Genomic DNA, 19806 nt, shown 5'->3' with positions numbered 1-19806 from the left:
ATAAAATGTTCGGGGTTATTATGCCGTGCTCGAATGGATCTCACATTTAAACCCAACGTTTCGTCCCCATCTGCGGAGGAAGATTTCAAAGTGCGTCGTAGCTTCTTTGGGTGTCCGATTCGCTCCCTAGCTCCCTACTGACTGCAGCAAAATTCCATTTACGCGTGCTTATGCGCAGCGGTGTGACGTCACTTGTTTTGAATACCAGGGCGTAATTGGCCGTTGTCGATTTCCGTCGTCCGCCATTACTGTGACCCCATGATAGAAGATTGGTAAACGTCTATTCAGCACCTGGATCCAAATGTCATTCAGTTTCACGGCCTCCTCCCCCTATTGAAATTCCTGTTGTGTTTTACAATCTCTATGGCCTCTTTGTACAGCCTTTCATGGTATCTGCTTGTGGCTGCCGGTACTTGAGTCCTATCAAAATGAATGTGATGGTCTCCAGGCTGCAAAGTAAATTCCACAGCAGCTGATTTGATGGGGACGAAACGTTGGGCTTAAATGGGAAATCCGTAACACCACAGCATAGTAGTCCAGAACATTTTATTAATCGTGACTTTTCCGACCGTGAAAGCTTGCATTTTACATAACCAAACGGTTTCTTTATTCCAGTAATTAGACCAGTGTACTTTCTGTAGGAGGTATGACATAAATAGTTCAACTTGACATTGTGGTTGAGAGTTGCTTACCGAAGGCGAGCGACACAAACCAAATGATGCCGATGGCTGTCTTGGCGCGGTTGGTGGTGGAGTTGAAGCGAAGCGGGAAGCAGATGGCGTACCAGCGGTCGATGCTGATGAACGTCAACGTCAGCACCGACACCGCCACTGACACCGTCTGCAACACACAGTTGCGGGCCCCCCAGTCAGTCAGCGCTAACACAGAAAATTATATATCCCAAGGAAGAGTTATTGGCCTAATCTATATAAAAGATTTAGGAGACAATCTGAAGAGTTCTCTCTGATTTTTTGTAGATGACGCTTTCAATTACGGTCTTATAAAGTCATCAGACGATCAAAACCAATTGGATAATGATTTAGGCATGATATCTGTATGGTGTCAAAAGTGGAAATTGACGCTAAGTAATGAAAAGTGTGAAGTCATCCACGTCAGTACTAAAAGTAATATACTAAATTTTGGTTACAGGATATATCGCATAAATCTAAAGGTTTTTCATATGAAAGGTTCCTTTTAACAGAAAAGATGGTTCAAATGGCTCTGAGCACTATGAGACTTAACTGCTGATGTCATCAGCCCCCTAGAACTTAGAATTACTTAAACCTAACTAACCTAAGGACATCACACACAACCATACCCGAGGCAGGATTCGAACCTGCGACCGTAGCGGTCGCGCGGTTCCAGACTGTAGCGCCTACAACCGCTCGGCCACCTCGGTCAGCTAAAGGTTGTCAATTCAAAAATACTTAGGGTTATACTTACGAATAACTTAAACTAGAAAGTTCACACAAATACTTATTAACGGAACACTTAGAACAGGCCTACAAAAGTGAGCGCTTACGCTACGCTTGTCTGCCCTCTTCTGGAGTGCAGCTGTGCAGTGTGGGATCCACATCAGACAGGATTGGCAGAGGACCTTTTCCTTTTTTATAGTAAAATAACGGTGAGAGCGTCACGTATATACTACGAGACATAGTATGACAATGATTAAAACAGGGAATTTTCACGAAATCTCACTCATCAACTTTCTCCTCCGAATACGAAAATATTTTGTTGCGCCAACCTACATAGGGAGAAATGATCATTGTAGTAAATTATTAGAAATCGGAGCTCACACGGAATGATTTAAATGTTCGTTATTCCCGCACTCTGTTCGAGAGGGCGGAATAGCTTGAACGTGGTTCGATGAACCCTCTGCAGGGCACTTTACTTTGAATTGCAGAGTAGTCATGTAGACGTAGACATGTAGATCAGCCATCACCTCATGAGTGACCTCTCGCAAACTGTGTGCTGTCTATCGAGGGCGTTCTCAGAGACAGGCAGCGAAAGGGGACAGCTGCCCCACCTAACCCCCCCCCCCCCCCCACCCAGAAGTTAAAACCCCAGCACACAGTTAACCAGTTCAGTATCAATCTGAAGAAAGTGAGAACATGTAATGTACATTGGATAATAGCACCTGTACCCAGACCCATTTATAGTGAAATCTTAAACTGTTTCGTCTATCGCCACCATTCCTCTTGCTACTGAAAATACCAGATGTCTCTAAGCTCTTAATGCGTTCAGTAGCGTCATACCCTTAATTCGTGACGTTTGCTCTCGTTTTACCACTTGACATTGAATATATTCACGTGTATCTAAACGGCACTAGCCTGACAGCAAAATAAGAGTAAATTAAAAAAAAAAAAAAAGTACTGTTTTAGTTGAAACGCAGTAGGTGCTACAAAGTGATAAGATTAGAAACTCATATCTTTTTTAGTTTTTACGAAACTGTGCTTTGTCTACTCACTTAATCATCCCCTCCACGGATTTTTTTACAATCCACAACTTCTACGGAAACCTAAGAACACCCTACATTACCATTTAATGTAGATGTGAACAAATAAAGCAAAATTTAGAGTCATCAGCTAACCAATCATTGGGTACGTAAACTCCTTCAAGGTGTAACGAGGCCAGTAACTACAGAAATTCTATTCTGCTGTCTTGTTTGTTTGCTAAGTAACTTGGAACAGGATTCTCCAAAAGAGCCTTGGTTGCTTACCTGTGCTCTCAGGTGGAAGCTAAGATTTGCATTGTACTGTTTAAGTAGTTTTCTGTGTAAGCATCCATTACTCATTCGCTGAAAATTTGATATACCAGTACTTCAACACACGAGCAATGCCACAAATACGAGAGTTGGAACTTTAATAGTGGCAAATACTTATTTGAAGCTTTTACAAAAAAGATACGTTTTCAGAGTTTTACTGACCTTCAAAGTAGTCATCAGAATTGTGTATAACCCGTTGCCAATGTGGAAGTCGTAGGATACTCTTAGCAGTGCCAGTTGTGTTGACAGTTCGAGTGGTGCAGTCTATTGCCCAACGAATTTGTAGCAGTTCTGAAGCAAACGCCGTGAAGTGTTTCCTTCAGTTTAGAAATCGAGTTGAACTCACGAGGGCTTAAGCCAGGGAAGTACAGTAGGTGGTATAGCACTTAGCAGGCTCATCAGTCAAACAAATCAGCTACTGCTTGCACTGTACGTGCTTGAGAACTGTCCTGCAAAATGATGGTCAGGTCCTGCAGAAAGTGGCATCACTTATGTCTCTATGCTGTTCATTTTTGCAACACAGCCTATGACCAGCATAGAGACAGAAGTGTTGCCACTTTCTGCAGGACCTGATCATCATTTTGCAGTACAATGCACGGCTTCAGAACATTTTTTTAGACAATATGGCTGTGGAGATAAAGCAGCGATTAGTGTGATTAATCAATTATTCAAAAACCGTCTTAATCGCATTTATTATTATTATACCGCCAACCGGTTTCAATCCGACATAAGGGTCATCTTCTGGGCGTTTACACCATTGGTCGACTGCTGGTGGTGTCACTCCTGTCTACAAAACGGCAGGAAACTAATTTGAATAATCTCTTCAGAACTGCTACAAATTCGTCGGGCGATAGACCGCGCCACTCGAACTGTGAACATAACTGGCACTGCTAAGAGTATCCTAAGACTTCCACATCGCTGGCAACGGGTTGTACGCAATGCTGGTAACTACTTTGAAGGTCAGTAAAACTTTGAAACACATATCTATTTTGTACGAACTGTAAATAAATAGTTCCACTATTAAAGTTCTAACCCTGGTACATTGTCGTGGCTGTTAAGATTTATTAATATAAGAAGTCAAAAGTTAATACAAACAACCCTGTGTTCCAGGCATCTGCACCTGTGGTAACACGTCTTTCAGAAAGAATACCACATATGGCTTTGTCATAATCTTTAATAGGACGTGACTGCTTTCGTGGCCCGCAGTTACATCCTCGCCAATACATACACTGAGATGACAAAAGTCATTGGATAGCGATATGCACATATGCAGATGGTGGTAGTATCGCGTACACGTGGTATAAAAAGTCAGACCTATCATTTGTACTCAGGTGATTCAAGTGAGAAGGTTTCCGACGTGATTATGGGAGCACAATAGGAATTAAGACACTTTGGATGGAGAGTGGTAGTTGGAGCTAGATGTACCGGACATTTCATTTCTGAAATACTTAGGGAATGCAATATTTCGATATCCACAATGTCAAGAGTGTGCCGAGAATACCCAATCTGAGGCATTACGTCTCTCCACGTACGCAGTGGCAAACGGTCTTCAGTTGACTAGCGAGAGTAGAGGCGTTTGCTTAGAGCTGTCAGTGCTAACAGACAAGCAACACTGTACGAAATAACCACAAAGATTAATGTGGAACGTACGATGACCGTATCCGTTAGGAGAGTGCGGAAAATTTGGCGTTAATGGGCAATGGCAGCAGAAGACCGACGGGACTGCCTTCGCTAACAGCACGACATCACCTGCAGCACCTCTCCTCGGTTCGTGACCTCATCGCTTGGCCCCTTTATGAAGGGAAAACCGTGTCCTGGTCGGACAAGCCCCCGGTATTAGTTGATAAGAGCTGCTTTTAGGGTTCGGGTGTGGCGCAGATCCCACGAACCCATAAGAGGGCACTATGTAAGCTGGTGGTGCCATCATAATGATGTGGGCTGAGTTTGCATGGAGTGAACTGTGTCCTCTGATCTAATTTAACCAATCACTGAGTGGAAGTGGTTGCTTTCGGCTACTTGGACACTCTCTGCACCCTTTCATTAACTTACGTTCGCGAACATCGGTGAAATTTTTGTGGATGAAATTGCGCCATTTCACTGGGCCACACATGTTTGCGAATAGTTTGAAGAACATTTTGACCAGTTCGAGTGAATAATTTAGCCATCCAGACCGCCCGACAAGAATCCCATCGAACATTTCCGGGACATAATCGAATGCTCAATTCATGAAGAACATTCTTCACTGGCAACACTGTCGCAATTATGAACGGCAGGGGACTTCCAAAGAATTGCTCAGTCCATGAAACGTCGATATGCACTACACCGGGAAAAACGAGTTGCGACACGATATTGAGAGGTATCCCGTGATTTTTGTCATGTCATTGTAATACTTTGTCATTCAATGCATTGATTTATCAAAGAAGGGGGACCCAGCGTTTTCTGGTAGCGGTTCTAGGCGCTTCAGTCTCGAACCGCGCGACCGCTACGGTAGCAGGTTCGAATGCTGCTTCGAGCATGGATGTGTATGCTGCCCTTAGGTTAGTTTGGTTTAAGTAGTTCTAAGTTCTAGGGGACTGATGACCTCAGATGTTAAGTCCCATAGCACTCAGAGCCATTTGAACCATTTGAATCTTTACTAGTAAAACGGCATTAAAATTGGCAGGCAATGCTGTTTTACCAGTGAAGGTTGGGTCTCTCGTGTTTCTTACGTCGATGTCTTTAATGACCTAAAGTATTAAAGTATTATGTACACCTGAGGATTTGTCTATAAGCCACGAAACTGGTCATCTCCCGTTAAAGATGCAGCTGTACTTGATGTTATTTCTGCAAGATGTCAAATGTTATTGATATAAGATGTGGCATGGACGATACGAAAGGAATGAAAACTTTATTAACTAGCAAGGCATGATGCTGGAGAGACACACTGCATATAGCCAACATTAAACAGCGAAGCGAGCGCAACGATTAGCAGACTCCAGGGGAAAGTGGTACGCCGCTGCAGTCGCGGTCGTTGCCGGGCATAACTTCCTGTTAAAAATGGAAATAGCCACAGACAGCTGCCCGAGGCCGAAAGAAGGAATGCTGGCTCACATAAAGCGTTTCTAGACTGTTCAAGGTGGTCTAAGATGTTTTTGGAAACATTTTGGTCATTAAAACGATCTTCAATAGAAGCAAGGCAAAGCAACACTGTCATGGAAAACTCCAATACCTTAAAAAAGCAGTATGTAAACGGCAGTCGGAGGCAGTCTCAGCAGTAGCAAATGAGTTAAGCAGTGAGAGAGTTAGCGGGTGAGTCACACTGTCAGAGCCGCAGTCATCACGAGGGAGGAGCTGAGTCGTTGGGCACGACAGTTCGATTATGCTGCAGTAAACAGTGAGAAGACTACATACATTCAAACGAGGCGCTAATTTTCCGATATACATCCAGCCGCAGTTCTTACACCGAGTTTCATACTATTTAGTAAAGAATAGTTCTGCGGAGTTTGTCTGTAGAAGTAGCAAAGAGTAAAAGTATTTCTGTGTGTCAGGTTCTATAGAAGAACACGTGCCGCCTTACACTTGTCTCCTAGTGTCTAGTTGCACGTGTGCAATGAAAGACCGAGCAGTGCCTCTCACTACCTCTTAACTCGATTCGAGTATCTGATGGTATCATCAGGACGATTCACAAGCAAAGCACTCGTTTCTGACGGTAAAAGATACTCAGGAACTGGGCATTGCTAGATTAGTAGGGTGTAAGCTTTGATGGATAAAAATCCATTGTAAGACACGTCTCCAAGTGAGAATAAATTAATTAAAAATGGAGGCTCTTAATTTATGTAGGGAAGTATCTGCACCCTCTTTCACTTCCTACAAACTTCTCTAATCCGTTTCCGCATCACCTCTGCCAAATATCCTAGGAGACAATCTCACTCTCAGTCCATTAGAGGGAAATTAGCAGATCTCAACCCAAGATGTCTTCAGCATCCAGACTGCAACCACTTAGGCAACATCTCCCTTAAAGACTGGTGGGTCGTGACAATATCAAAGAAACAATAACGGAATCTGTTTCGACGGGTACTCTAAATCATCAATACAGACGTAATAATACGGAATGAAATATACAATTTAGTGTAAGCACAGGCAAACAGCACACACTTCGATCTCTCATAAGATTTTTGTACCATGAAGATTCGAACATACGATAACTTGATGACCCTTGCAAACAGTACATTTATGAGTATCGTAAACGTGGTTTAGACCCATCTTGGACATTCTTCATTGTGAGAACAGCAGTGCGAAAATATGATACGAGTTAGGTGGGTAGGAAGTTACATGTTCCATAGATTATTAGCATGATTGTATCGAAACGATGTGGAAAAGATCAGTTTATGGGCTACATATACATGATCTGTTTGCGTGGCGCGAAGCTGGTCGTATACAGGCCGCGAAATAGCGTATTAGCTTACATTTAAGAAAAATGAACGTGTTAGTCTTAAATACGAATCATAAGACTAACAATAAGCTTAATTTTTATTATCTTTTAGGTGCTCATACTAACACTAACCCAAGGAAATTCTGGTCTTACGTAAAATCGGTAAGCGGGTCGAAGGCTTCCATGCAGTCACTCACTGATCAGTCTGGTCTGGCAACGGAAGACAGCAAAACGAAAGCTGAAATTTTAAATTTAGCATTTGAGAAATCTTTCACGCAAACATACCGCTGTTTGAGTCTCGTACAGATTCCCGTATGAAGGACATAGTGATAGCCATCCCCGCGGTTGTGAAGCAGCAGAATGGGTTGAAAATAAATAAATCTTGAGGTCCTGATGGGATTCCAATTCGGTTTCACAGAGAGTACTCTACTGCATTGGCTCCTTACTTAGCTTGCATTTATCGCGAATCTCTTGCCCAACGTAAAGTCCCGAGCGACTGGAAAAAAGAACAGGTGACGCCTGTACATAAGAAGGGTAGAAGGACGGATCCTCAAAATTACAGACCAATATCCTTAACATCGGTTTGTTGCAGGATTCTCGAACATATTCTCAGTTCGAATATAATGAATTTCCCTGAGACAGAGAAGTTGCTTTGGAAAGCATCGCTCCTGCGAAACGCAACTCGCCCTTTTTTCACATGATATCTTGCGAACCATGGATGAAGGGTAACAGACGGATTCCATATTCCTTGATTTCCGGGAAGCGTTTGACTCGGTGCCCCACTTCAGACTCCTAACTAAGGTACGAGCAAATGGGATTGATTCCCAAGTATGTGAGTGGCTCGAAGATTTCTTAAGTAATAGAACCCAGTACGTTGTCCCCGATGGTGAGTGTTCTTCAGAGGTCAGGGTATCAACTGGAGTGCCCCAGGGAAGTACGGTAGGTCCGCTGTTTCCGCTGTTGTTTTCTATGTACGTAAATGATCTTTTGGGTAGGGTGGACAGCAGTGTGCGGCTGTTTGCTGATGATTCTGTGGTGTACGGGGAGGTGTCGTCATTGAGTGACTGTAGGAGGATACAAGATGACTTGGACAGGATTTGTGATTGGTGTAAAGAATGGCAGCTAACTCTAAATATAGATAAATGTAAATTGATGCAGATGAACAGGAACAAGAATCCCGTAATGTCTGAATACTCCATTAGTAGTGTAGCGCTTGACACAGTCACGTCGATTAAATATTTGGGCGTAGCATTGCACACCGATATGAAGTGGGACAAGCATGTAATGGCAGTTGTGGGGAAGGCGGATGGTCGTCTTCGGTTCATTGGTAGAATTTTGGGAAGATGTGGTTCATCTGTAAAGGGGACAGCTTATAGAACGCTGCTGTGACCTATTCTTGAGTACTGCTCGAGCGTTTGGGTGACCTATCAGGTCGGATTGAGGAGGACATAGAAGCGATTCAGAGGCGGGCAGGTTTGATCATCATGTGAGTGTTACGGAAATGCTTCAGGAACTCGGGTGGGATTCTCTAGAGGAAAGGAGGCGTTCTTTTAGTGAATCGCTGGTGAGGAAATTTAGAGAACCAGCATTTGAGGCTGACTGCAGTACAATTTTACTGCTGCCAACTTACATTTCACGGAAAGATCACAAAGATAAGAGAGATTAGGGCTCGTACTGAGGCATATAGGCAATCATTTTCCCTCGTTCTGTTTGGGAGTGGATCAGGGAGAGAAGATGCTAGTTGTGGTACGAGGTACCCTCCGCCACGCACCGTATGGTGGATTGCCGAGTATGTATGTAGTTGTAGATGTAGAATCAAAAATTGATATCTGGAACACAAACTGAATAAAATAAATGATTTTAAGCTAGTTTTAATATTTGCTTTGCTACCAGTGATACATATTTTGTTACTGAACAAAAACGATGAAAGATGCTTTTGGCTAAAAATTGGACATCTTTCCAAGCCGTTCATTTTTTCTTCTAGTCTTGTAATGTAGAATATCTTTATCTTTAGTCTTGTGATATTATGATGGACTATTTCTTACTAAACATTTATTAGGAAGGAGACGCTAAAATGCCTAGCTCCTAGAGGCATCTTCAATATGACTGTGGGCGAACAGTACACATTATTCTGACTCTCCATCTTTTGCAACCACTAATCACTACAGTACTAATAATAACTGAATGAAATGTTCTCGGTTTTCAAACCACATCGGTTGAGACAAAATTCCAGTAAGTATTTCAATTAAGGTGGCTGAAAAACCGACAACATTTTATCAAGATGTTGATGTATTCCTTCCCAAGACTAGCACTTATACGAAGAACTACCTACGCTATTTACTAACACATGATTGAGTTACATTAATTGTTTGTGTTATTCGGTTTGTTGTACATAAATGAACATATGCTGTTTCTTCCATTCTCGGATAACTACTTTATAATTATTTGAAACACGTTGATAACAACTTCTATAATTCTTTTTCCAGGTAACTGAAAAGAGCCTTCGTTTAGGACTTCAATGCCATTAATATATGGAACTTGATAAAATAGTAACAATATAACAGTGTCACAAACCACTTCTACGCCTTCAGCAGAAGCGATCCCACAAACGTCTCCGCCAACTTACCAAATGTAAGGAGACACGTAACACAACAACGATTCGTGTGTTTACCTGTGTGATTGAGCCTCTTCAGTCTCTGTGAGACTGTGGTATTGATGAGAATATTTGCTCTTGAAGCTGTTCAGATTTTTACAATATATACGACAGCCGAAAATCGGATACATTTTTATTTTATGCCGAATGTCGCTAAACTCTTAGATCAGCGGCACGATTCTATGCTGAAATATATTTTGATCCCGTCAAGCTCTCGCGATGAGAGGAATGCAAGTAACATATCAGCAGAGCTAAAACACAGCTGACATGTCACTAGGAGACAGCTTGAATGTGTGAGCGGGACCAGCCAAAGGAATGTCCCAACGCACTTCATACTTTCCACATTTCGTCCCGTTAACAGTTTCAGAATTATTTACTGCTACGAAAATTGGAAACTGATGTTTTATAACTCAAGATTATGTTATAAACCATGGTAAAAACAGTCCCTACAATTTGCACTACTGTTCAGTTGAAAATCCACGCTGCCTGAGAGAAGTGGGTAAGCAACGACATCGTTCTCTCAGAGGGTGTTTTGTGTATTTCAAGGACCTTTTCACTTAACCCCTTTTGACGATAAAAGTCTTATTAAAATAAATCATCTATAATTCCTAACAGATGCGAAGTCGCCGTTATTGGAAAGCATAACCGTGGGCATAAGGCAATGCATGTGGTAGAAACATCCTCTGCATTCGGGACAGATAATTACAGACCTTCTTAATAGATCATTTGGAGATCGTTCGACGGTTATTTCAGAAAACACAGAATCGCCTTCGTGCTGACCACACTTAAACATCTTTCGCGAAACACCGATGAGACATAAACAATGTCTCTGCCGGGATGTTCTGAAATGAAACGTGAATTATTTTGTCTCTAATAACGTTATAGTGCTTACGATCACCATTTTCAGTGGCTGATAGTATAGTCATAACAATAAACACAAGAATCGTACCTGAGTTGTGCATTTATTTACATTTGGTGCAGTAGAACAAATGCTTGTGATACTGCTTCTGATTGAGGGACAGAGGATAGCGGCACTGTTATCTCGTTATAATTTAATCACATTCTACACATGATATTAGAATCAGTCCAGCGTTTATAAAGTACTGAAAACGTCTAAACACTGGGAAACGGATCTTCTGTTGGGCGTACTTTCTCCATATCGCATGAACTTTTCCGTAGCTGCAAGCTTAGTATTTGAACAAAACAGTGCTTATCATTGTGTAATTTTCATTGAATGCCAAGCCGTTTGAAGACACATGCATTTTATCTGAATTTGCCCTATGTTCTACAAGAGGGAAAGTGCTGTTGATGGAGCACGAAAAAGCGAATATGCTCCTATTTAAAACACTCCGACTGCAAAGTGGGGTACTAGCTGCCTCATTTTACCTTCCTCATCACAAACTCCCCTCACTGTACTTCACCCACACCACTAGTCCATCGCTGTAGGTCGCTCATGCCAATATACACCCACTTCCCCACACTCACTCACTCACTCAGTCCAACTCATCGTCACTATCTCATTGTTCCTCTCTGTCAGTGTCTCCTGTATCACAGCAGCAGTCTCCTTCGTTCTGTCCTACTACTCCCTTCTCTCATTGTCACTGTATCTCTCTTCCTTATTGCTTTATTGCTGCTGTCTCGTTCACTCCTTCCCACTGCTGGTGTCTCTTCTCACTGTCATTTTCTCTCTCTCTCTCCCTCTCTCTCTCTCTCTCTCTCTCTCTCTCTCTCTCTCTCTCTTTTTCTCTGTCGTTGTCACTATAATAGACTCTGTCTCTCATTATCACGGGTTTTACCTCATTTCCACATTCTCCTCCTCTCTATTCCTCTCCCAGTGGCCCTATCTCCTTCACTCTTTCCCTAGCACTGCTCTATCAACTATGTTCCACTGCCACTGTGTCCCTCTCTTTCTCTCACACTGTTGTTGTTTCCTTCGGTCTTTCTGATTTGTTGGCAGATGAGCCAACACCGTGTTGCTAGAGGAGGCCGAAATGCACGCTTTTAGCTCACGCGGACTGGCGTGAGGTCTGGAACATTACAAGGAAATGAGAACTTAGAAAAACGGACGCAGTTGCTGTAATACTTAACTTTAATCCATAATTGTAGAACATCGCTCTTGTTGATACATTCTTCAAGATAAATATCAAATGTTATGGCGCCTTGCTAGGTCGTAGCAAATGACGTAGCTGAAGGCTATGCTAACTATCGTCTCGACAAATGAGAGCGTATTTGTCAGTGAACCATTGCTATTAACGTCGGCTGTACAACTCGGGCGAGTGCTAGTAAGTCTCTCTAGACCTGCCGTGTGGTGGCGCTCGGTCTGCAATCACTGACAGTGGCGACACGCGGGTCCGACGTATACTAACGGACCGCGGCCGATTTAAAGGCTACCACCTAGCAAGTGTGGTGTCTGGCGGTGATACCACACTTTCTATACCACAAACACAGTGCACTATCTTCCAGTTTTTATTAGTCTCCTTCTCCCTCAGCATAAAGAAGCGCAAAAATGTTTGCAAGTCAAAAATTTTGGAAAATTTTTAAAGGTGCTGAGGAAGGTAGAATGAGGCAGCTGGTACCCTATTTTTCAGCCAGACTGTCAAACAAGAGCATATTCACCTTTCTTGTGCTCTGGTAGGAGCGTTTTTCAGCTAGTTCCCTTCTTCCCCTGCTACAGTAGGACATGACACTCATATGAAAACAGCTTTATGAGCCAGTACAGTTTTAAGAGTTTATTTTTGTGATACTTAAATAGAACAAAACTAATTTTACAACTCAGTGCACAAAAATTTTGCATGTGCTTGAGTACCACTGTGTATGGGTTCTCAGAACCCTTCTGATAATAACAGTGACACTTCGCAGCATATTTCTTCTTGCTGCGTCACTTCATAAATTACGTTTCCGCCTCACACCGGATTTTACGTGGGTATTATTCGTGTGCAAATAAGTTAAATTTGAACCTCTGTATCTCGTAAACGGATAAAAATATCAAGAAACTTTTCAAGGTTTCATCAAAATGCTGCGCATAGCTCTCTTGGAATCTGCGCCTCGATTTCGATACCCAGAAACCAAGTTTTGAGGAATTTCTCGATAACGGATAAATACGTATGGAAATGGGAAGACGGCACTTCTAGATAAATTCCTAGAGAATGTACCGTTAAAATATTAACCATTTTCTGGTATTAGTTATTTAGTTATCCGATGCTGACGGCGAAAACATGGCGAAAAACGCTTTTTTCGGATTTTCGCAGGAACCGCCTATGAACTAAACGGTGCCGCCATAAGCCACTTAATGCGCACCGTACACCACATCAAATTCAAAAAGGACCAACCGACTTGCTCCACCTGGAGATGGAGGAACAGTGTAATATTCAGACTTCCATCTGTACTGTAAGGTATTTACATTAAGACGATCCTTATCTTGGGTATACTGATGGTGCCAAGCCCAACAGGTATCCAAAACAATTTACCTTACCTTTCAATAACCAATAAAACCCGAGGTATAAGCTCTGGAAAATTCCTGTTTTTATGCGAGGCTTCTTGGAACATTTTGGTAGCGCTTATTGTGGCACACTCACCTATCAAAAAGAAACCGCGATCGGAAATTTAACTACTGGACTTCAGATCGAACCATCAAGGTATGAACTTCACTAAATGCTTCCGAGCGTCTTTTCTTCCAGGGTAAGTGAGGTTAGTGACCTCAGGAGGAAGAATGGCATCCCGCTAGGCACATCGGCGAAAAGTTTAACGAACTAAGTTGATTCCAAATCAACAATTGTTCACTTGATGGAACGTTCTTGTCAACTTCACTGCCATTTAACAATTATAAAATCCAAACACTTTGGTTCTGTAAGGTGAAACTGTTTCCCACTATATTAATCATCCTTATTTAGTGAGGATTAGGTTAACTAAGGAATGCAACATGGACGCTCATGTGCTCACACCCAAAGATTCAAACATTCAAGAATAACCGAAAGCACAATTCATCACTTTCTCGTGAAGCTTGGCTTATTGCTCACAACGAAGACAAGCACGAAACATAATTAGGTTCACGACGCATGAGCATGAGGTGCATCGTAACCAGATAAAGTACAAAGTCTACGACAGCAAAGTTATAACATGCAAAATGCCAATAATGCTTCTGAAAAATGACTTTAAAAATTACAGAAAATTCCTGATTCGAAAATCTGATCTAACTCCCATCGAAAATCACCTTGCAATTAGGCACAAATGTCATAAAATACGAGACATAACGCCCGGTTCCATTGCTAAAAGTATTCCATGGTGTCACACCCAGCTTCGAGAACTTAACAGGCGTTCTCAGGCCCTGCTATAAATCTGAATGGGAAAAGTCTACCTAAATTTATCAATGTGCTAGCGTTCGCGATTACAGTCACATTCATAAGATCTAGTAATCATCCACACGTACGAAAGGTGGTTAAAGGCGCATGTGATGCCGAATATAAACTGTCATAAAAATGAAGGTGAAAATCAGGCAATAAAGTTCCAAGTGTGATCTCCTAGCCCGCCTTCTCTGGGATGACAGAAGTATGAGAAAAACAGGCAGCGAAAAGACACTCTACAGAAAGTGATAGAAATACAAAACCACATGCATCGTGTATTCATTGCCACCTTTCAATATGACGCTGCTCTTAGTATGCTCTTTCAACTGTTCATTAAAGAAAAGTTTGAATGGGGTTATCCTGTTTGTCATGACGATTTTCAGGAAGTTTTGACCGTTAAGTGTGAATCTGATACATGTACTCAACCTCTGTAATATCAATATAATCAAATTATTTGTAAGACTGTCTTGGAGATCAGAGCTGATGATCACAGTAAATCAGAGAGTAGTAGTAGCATGTGTGTTAGATAGTATAAGAATGTACTTGGTTTAAAAAGGATGGAAGCTGGGCTGCTGTGTAATACAGGGAGCATTATTATAAAAAAGGTTTTTGTAGCGATGTTTTGAGAAAATGTATTGAGCAAATGAGATTATATCAATGGAAGAATGATAAATGTCAACTTTTAAAGTAATCTACTCTTTTTATATTTGAAAGTGTGTAGCTTCTTATTGTTAGAACATTGATGTAGAAATTTTGTAATGAAGCACATGCCCTTGTCTTATAGCTGAAACAATTGTCGAGGAAGGCAGTTGCACACAAGAGAGTTATTAAGAAACATTCTGGTAACATGTCTAGGTGTGAGAACTTCAAGAAAATGTGTATTGTTGTCATGGCTTGATGAAACATTGATGAACTTGGAGTCTTTGTTCTCAGTTATCAATCACATTAGTTCCCCCATTTTCATTTTACTTTCAGTAAATCTGTTTGCACTCTCGCATTGCACATCGCGAGTTGAGTACTGAGAAGCATTTATGAAAATCGTTAAGATAACGTACATATCAAGTACGTCAAATGAAATTTTATTTTTGATAGTCACATTATTATTCCTAATAGTAACAAGTTGTAGAGCAGACGAGCGTTCCATGCGCACAGCTAGGCCAATAAGTATAATTAGCATCGAAGTTCATGTGCGCTGTAAGGCACAGCGATTGTCAGAGAATATCTGTGAAAAAATATCATATCACTTCAGAGACTTATACCAGTAGAAGACTTCAGTAAAGCACTATCTTGTGAATTTTCAAGCAGTTTTGTCAGAAAGTCAGAATTATTGATTTTTTTTACCCTTCATCTGTTGTGTAATTACAGCAACAGTTCTGATACAAATATTGTTTGCAATACTAAAGTTAAACATTAGCTATATTCAAGGCCAACGTTTTATTTTGAGTTATCTTGTTTTTTCAGTCAGATGGCATATATATGTATATATATTATTGAAAACGGATTGCTTTCTCGCAGACGAACTGTTTGTTACACCAGCTAGTCCGGATTTCGCATCGTGTAGCGAGATTTCTCAGAAACCAAGTTGACACTTACGAACACGAGTTTAAGAATATAAGAAACTTTCAAGTTGATGTCATAATTTGGCAGCTGAAACTATTAGCCTACTTCACGCTTTGTCTGTTATGATACAGCGAAGACTGCAGCCAGTTATATTTAATCGTTTTGGGTGTATTAGAGGTACCTGTCCTAGCTGACTCACCTAGAAGAGGACGTGCATTGCAGAAACGAAAACACCGGGGCACGATAACAGTCAAATAAGGTGAAAGATTGGTAGCTCTAAATAAATTAGAAACAACTGTTTTAAAGTCATGAGCCTTTCAAATGTTTTAATACAGACCTCCATCTTTCCTCATCTTGTGCTAACCTTTCTAGGCATTGACAACACTAAATCCATCATAGTCTGTTATGCATGTAGAAAGAATGATCAAAAGTTTACATCTGAGATAGTTGCTGCAGCGTATGCGTAGCGCGACTCCGAAGCTGGTATATAAGCACCGACACGTAGGTAATGGTTTAGTGTGTTATTCATGTGTTTCCGAAGTGTGTGCGGTAAATGCGGAAACGTGAACTATGGAAACGTTATTACCCAATTCGCCCAAACTGGACCAGTGTGCTGTTATTCTTTTCTTAGCTGTCGAAGAAGAAACACCGGTAAACATCCATCGTGGAACGAAGTACATGTATGGAGCACCATATCTGTCAGAAACCATCGTTGTGGAACGATGTGCCAAGCTCCGTGCTCGTTGCGAGTCGGTAAAAACCGCCAGTCAATCTGTCAGGCCAGCCTCACCTATTACGGACCATCTCGAGTATAAGATATTTGAACAGCCACTCTGTAGTCCTGATATCTCCCCATGCGATTATCACGCCTTCAGACCCATAAAAAAGGTCTTTAAGTGTCAACGATTCCTGTCTGACGAGAATGTGCAGGAGGCAGTTACGGAATTCTTCTTCGTCCAGCAGCACATGGTGTTTTTTTTTTTTTTTTAAACAGGATGGGATGACTGCCACAATGCTGACGGTGATTTTGCCTGAATGGCATACCGATTCTGGACTGTACGGCCTTCAGACGGAAATTTTTAATGACCCTTCTTTTTTTTTTGCCTATTCCTACCATTCTTTCCCCTCTGCTGCTTCTTCCAGTGTGTAGTTAACCATTCTCATATTCCGTATCACATGTGCCTTAACCTGCCTCTTGCTGGTAAGGAACTTCAGGGGTCTTCTATCCTTACCTGTTCTTTTTAGTATTTTTTCATTTCGCATTTTATGTTGCTGCAATTTATTTTATATTATTATTACTTAATTTTTAGCCCTCCCGGTTAGCCGTGCAGTCTAACGCGCTGCTTCCCGAACAGGTAGGCATGCCGCACGCCGGCACTAATCCGCCACGCGGATTAGTCTGGAGGTCCGATGTGCCGGCCAGCCTGTGTATGGTTTTTAAGGCGGTTTTCCATTTCCCTCGACGAATGCGGGCTGGTTACCCGTATTCCGCCTCAGTTACACTATGTCGGCGATTGCTGCGCAAACACTGTCTCCACGTACGCGTACACCATAATTACTCTACCACGCAAACATTTGTGGTACATTCGTCTGGTATGAGACGTTCCCAGTGGGGTCCACTGGGGCCGAACCGAACAATAAACCTGGGGTCGGTGTGGGGTGGACTGCTGTGGCCTGTTGTGGGGATGTGAACCATTGAGGGCTACGGCGGGACGAAGCCTCTCTGTCTTTTCTAGGTCCCCGGTTGAATGCAATGCAATGCTCTTAATTTTTAATGTTATGCGATGGCATGACATTTCTGATGCTTCCAATTTCGGCTTTTCTTGAGTTCTGATGGTCGACAGCTCACTTCCATCAATGAATCAAAAGTATGCGGACACCCTTATGAAATGTCTTCGTACATCCATAGTTGGAATGGAGGACAGTGGGACGTCAGCTGGTATAAATTTATATTAAAAATGATGAAATTCCTCCAGACGTATTTAAGGTGTCGATTTTATTTTGGCAACTAGTTTCAACGTTGTAACAACGTCATCTTCAGGCCCATACACTTGTTGACGTCAACTGCGTGCGGCTGATACTAGAAGTCAGTGGTGAGATACGGACGTGCTCTGTGTGGAAGGTGGTCAGTAATCAGTATGAAATGTGGAATTGACCACTAGATGCCGTAAGAAACAGAACTGGCAGTATGAAAGTAGGGGGCCGTATTGTCAGTAGACAAGCAGGAACAGGACAAAGGGTCAGTCTGGAGAGTTCAGTGACTTAGATCGTGGACTCGTCATTGCATGTTATTTGAGTAAAAAATATATCGTTTCAACCCTTCTAAAGCCACCAATGTCGACTGGTTGCGATGCGATTGTGAAATGGAAACGGGAAGGTACAAGCATAGTTAAGCCAAAATGATTACAAAAGTAAATAAATAAATCTGCATGAAATGGGCAGAAGGGATCACTCGAGAGTTTCAAAATACTACCAGCGGTCCAGCTGTCCCAATGGCTGTGCGTAGTGAATTAATAAATATGGGGTACTACGGTCGAGCAGTTCCCCATAGCGGCTGGTTCCGGCGGAGGTTCGAGTCCTCCCTCGGGCATGGGCATGTGAGTTAGTCCTTAGGATAATTTCGGTTAGGTAGTGTGTAAGCTTAGGGACTGATGACCTTAGCAGTAAAGTCCCATAAGATTTCACACACATTTGAACATTTTTGAAGTTCCCCGTTAGCCATACGCTTCTGTAGTCAGCAATAAGCCACGGTTCATGAGGTGTGAAGAGCAACACCACTGTTCACTGGATGACTGGAAACGAGTGATTTAGAATGATGAATCACGCTATATCTGTGCCAAACAGATGGCAGTGCCAACAGTGAAGTATGCTAAATGCGGGAGGATATGAATACATTTTACAGAACTGTGTTCTACACACAGCAGAGAAGCAGGTGGGAGGCAACATTTGCTTGTTATCACCTTGGCAGAGCAACTTGTCATAAAGCAACATTGTGAAGCAATTATGTGGACAATAATATTCTCGGAACGTACTGATATGTTTAGAGTCCCCAGACGAACCAAATAGAACACTTTTGGGATGAGATAGAACGTCAGCTTTGCTCTAGACCCCAGTGTCAAAATCAAACTTCGGCTCTAGAGCAATAATGGGATGCCATTCCTCCACAGATACCAGACACCTGCCTGGAGCCGCGCGGGATTAGCCGTACGGTCTAAGGCGCTGAAGTCATGGACTGTGCGGCTGATCCCGGCGGAGGTTCGAGTCCTCCCTCGGGCATGGGTGTGTGTGTGTTTGTCCTTAGGATAATTTAGGTTAAGTAGTGTGTAAGCTTAGGGACTGATGATCTTAGCAGTTAAGTCCCATAAGGTTTCACACACATTTTTGAACCTGCCTGGAAGTCCTCCAAACAGAGTTCAAGCCACCATGAAGGCAAACGGTGGAACATTCCATGTTAATGCCCGCAATAGGTGTGCGAATACTTTTGATCATTGATCTTCCTTGCTCTGGTCATCCTGGATAACTTTGCTTCGTAGATGCGGTAACTCCATCACTTCTTCCGTTCCCACATTCGGTGCTAAGCAAGACTTCCTTCTCAAAAAATCTGTCTCACAGAAGTAGTTCGGTGTCATTGGAAAGGTGTAAGAACTCGAAAGTGGTAATTCTACCCACTCGCCCCGCAGTGCCGGCACCCGTAACTAAATCGTCACAACAAAGCGCTGGACTGTTCGTGGCGTCGCAAGCGCGGCGCTCGAGATACGGAAGCCGCAGAGGACGGATCCGAAAGCGATTCGGCGAGTAAACACGGCGCCTGTCGCCTTTGTGGAGTTGTTTGCTTGCTCAGCGGCAGTTGCCGGCACTGCGATGTCCGGTCGCGCGGCCGCGCGACATCAAAGCGCCGGCGCGGACCTGGGGCCTGTTCTGCGGTTTATCGGTCCTCCGCGTCTCTTCTCGCCACCTTGCGCTGGTTTGCTGCGTACCTGCTTACGGCAGGGCTTATCTCAGTATTTTTAAATACTTAAACTGCAAATATTGCATACTTCGAAACAATGCGTGTTGGGAAACAAGAGCGCCTTTAAGT

The 19806-nt window shown here is 42.5% G+C and overlaps 1 protein-coding gene across 1 annotated transcript in view; it reads right to left on the bottom strand.

Moving 5' to 3' along the window:
- Positions 1–2794, bottom strand: part of LOC124803188 (orexin receptor type 2-like) — a 67440-nt gene extending 64646 nt beyond the window's left edge. The window contains exons 1-2 of the mRNA XM_047264371.1: positions 2720–2794; positions 693–840 (exon numbers count right to left, since the gene is read on the bottom strand). Coding sequence (XP_047120327.1) covers positions 693–840; positions 2720–2794 — 223 coding nt within the window. The remainder of the gene's footprint in view (positions 1–692; positions 841–2719) is intronic.
- Between the last annotated feature and the right edge of the window lie 17012 nt (positions 2795–19806).

This window comes from Schistocerca piceifrons, chromosome 6, assembly GCF_021461385.2.
Source record: "Schistocerca piceifrons isolate TAMUIC-IGC-003096 chromosome 6, iqSchPice1.1, whole genome shotgun sequence".
Lineage (NCBI taxonomy): Eukaryota > Metazoa > Arthropoda > Insecta > Orthoptera > Acrididae > Schistocerca > Schistocerca piceifrons.
The sequence above is the reverse complement of the archived record's forward strand: the minus strand, read 5'-3'. Positions and strand labels throughout refer to the sequence as shown.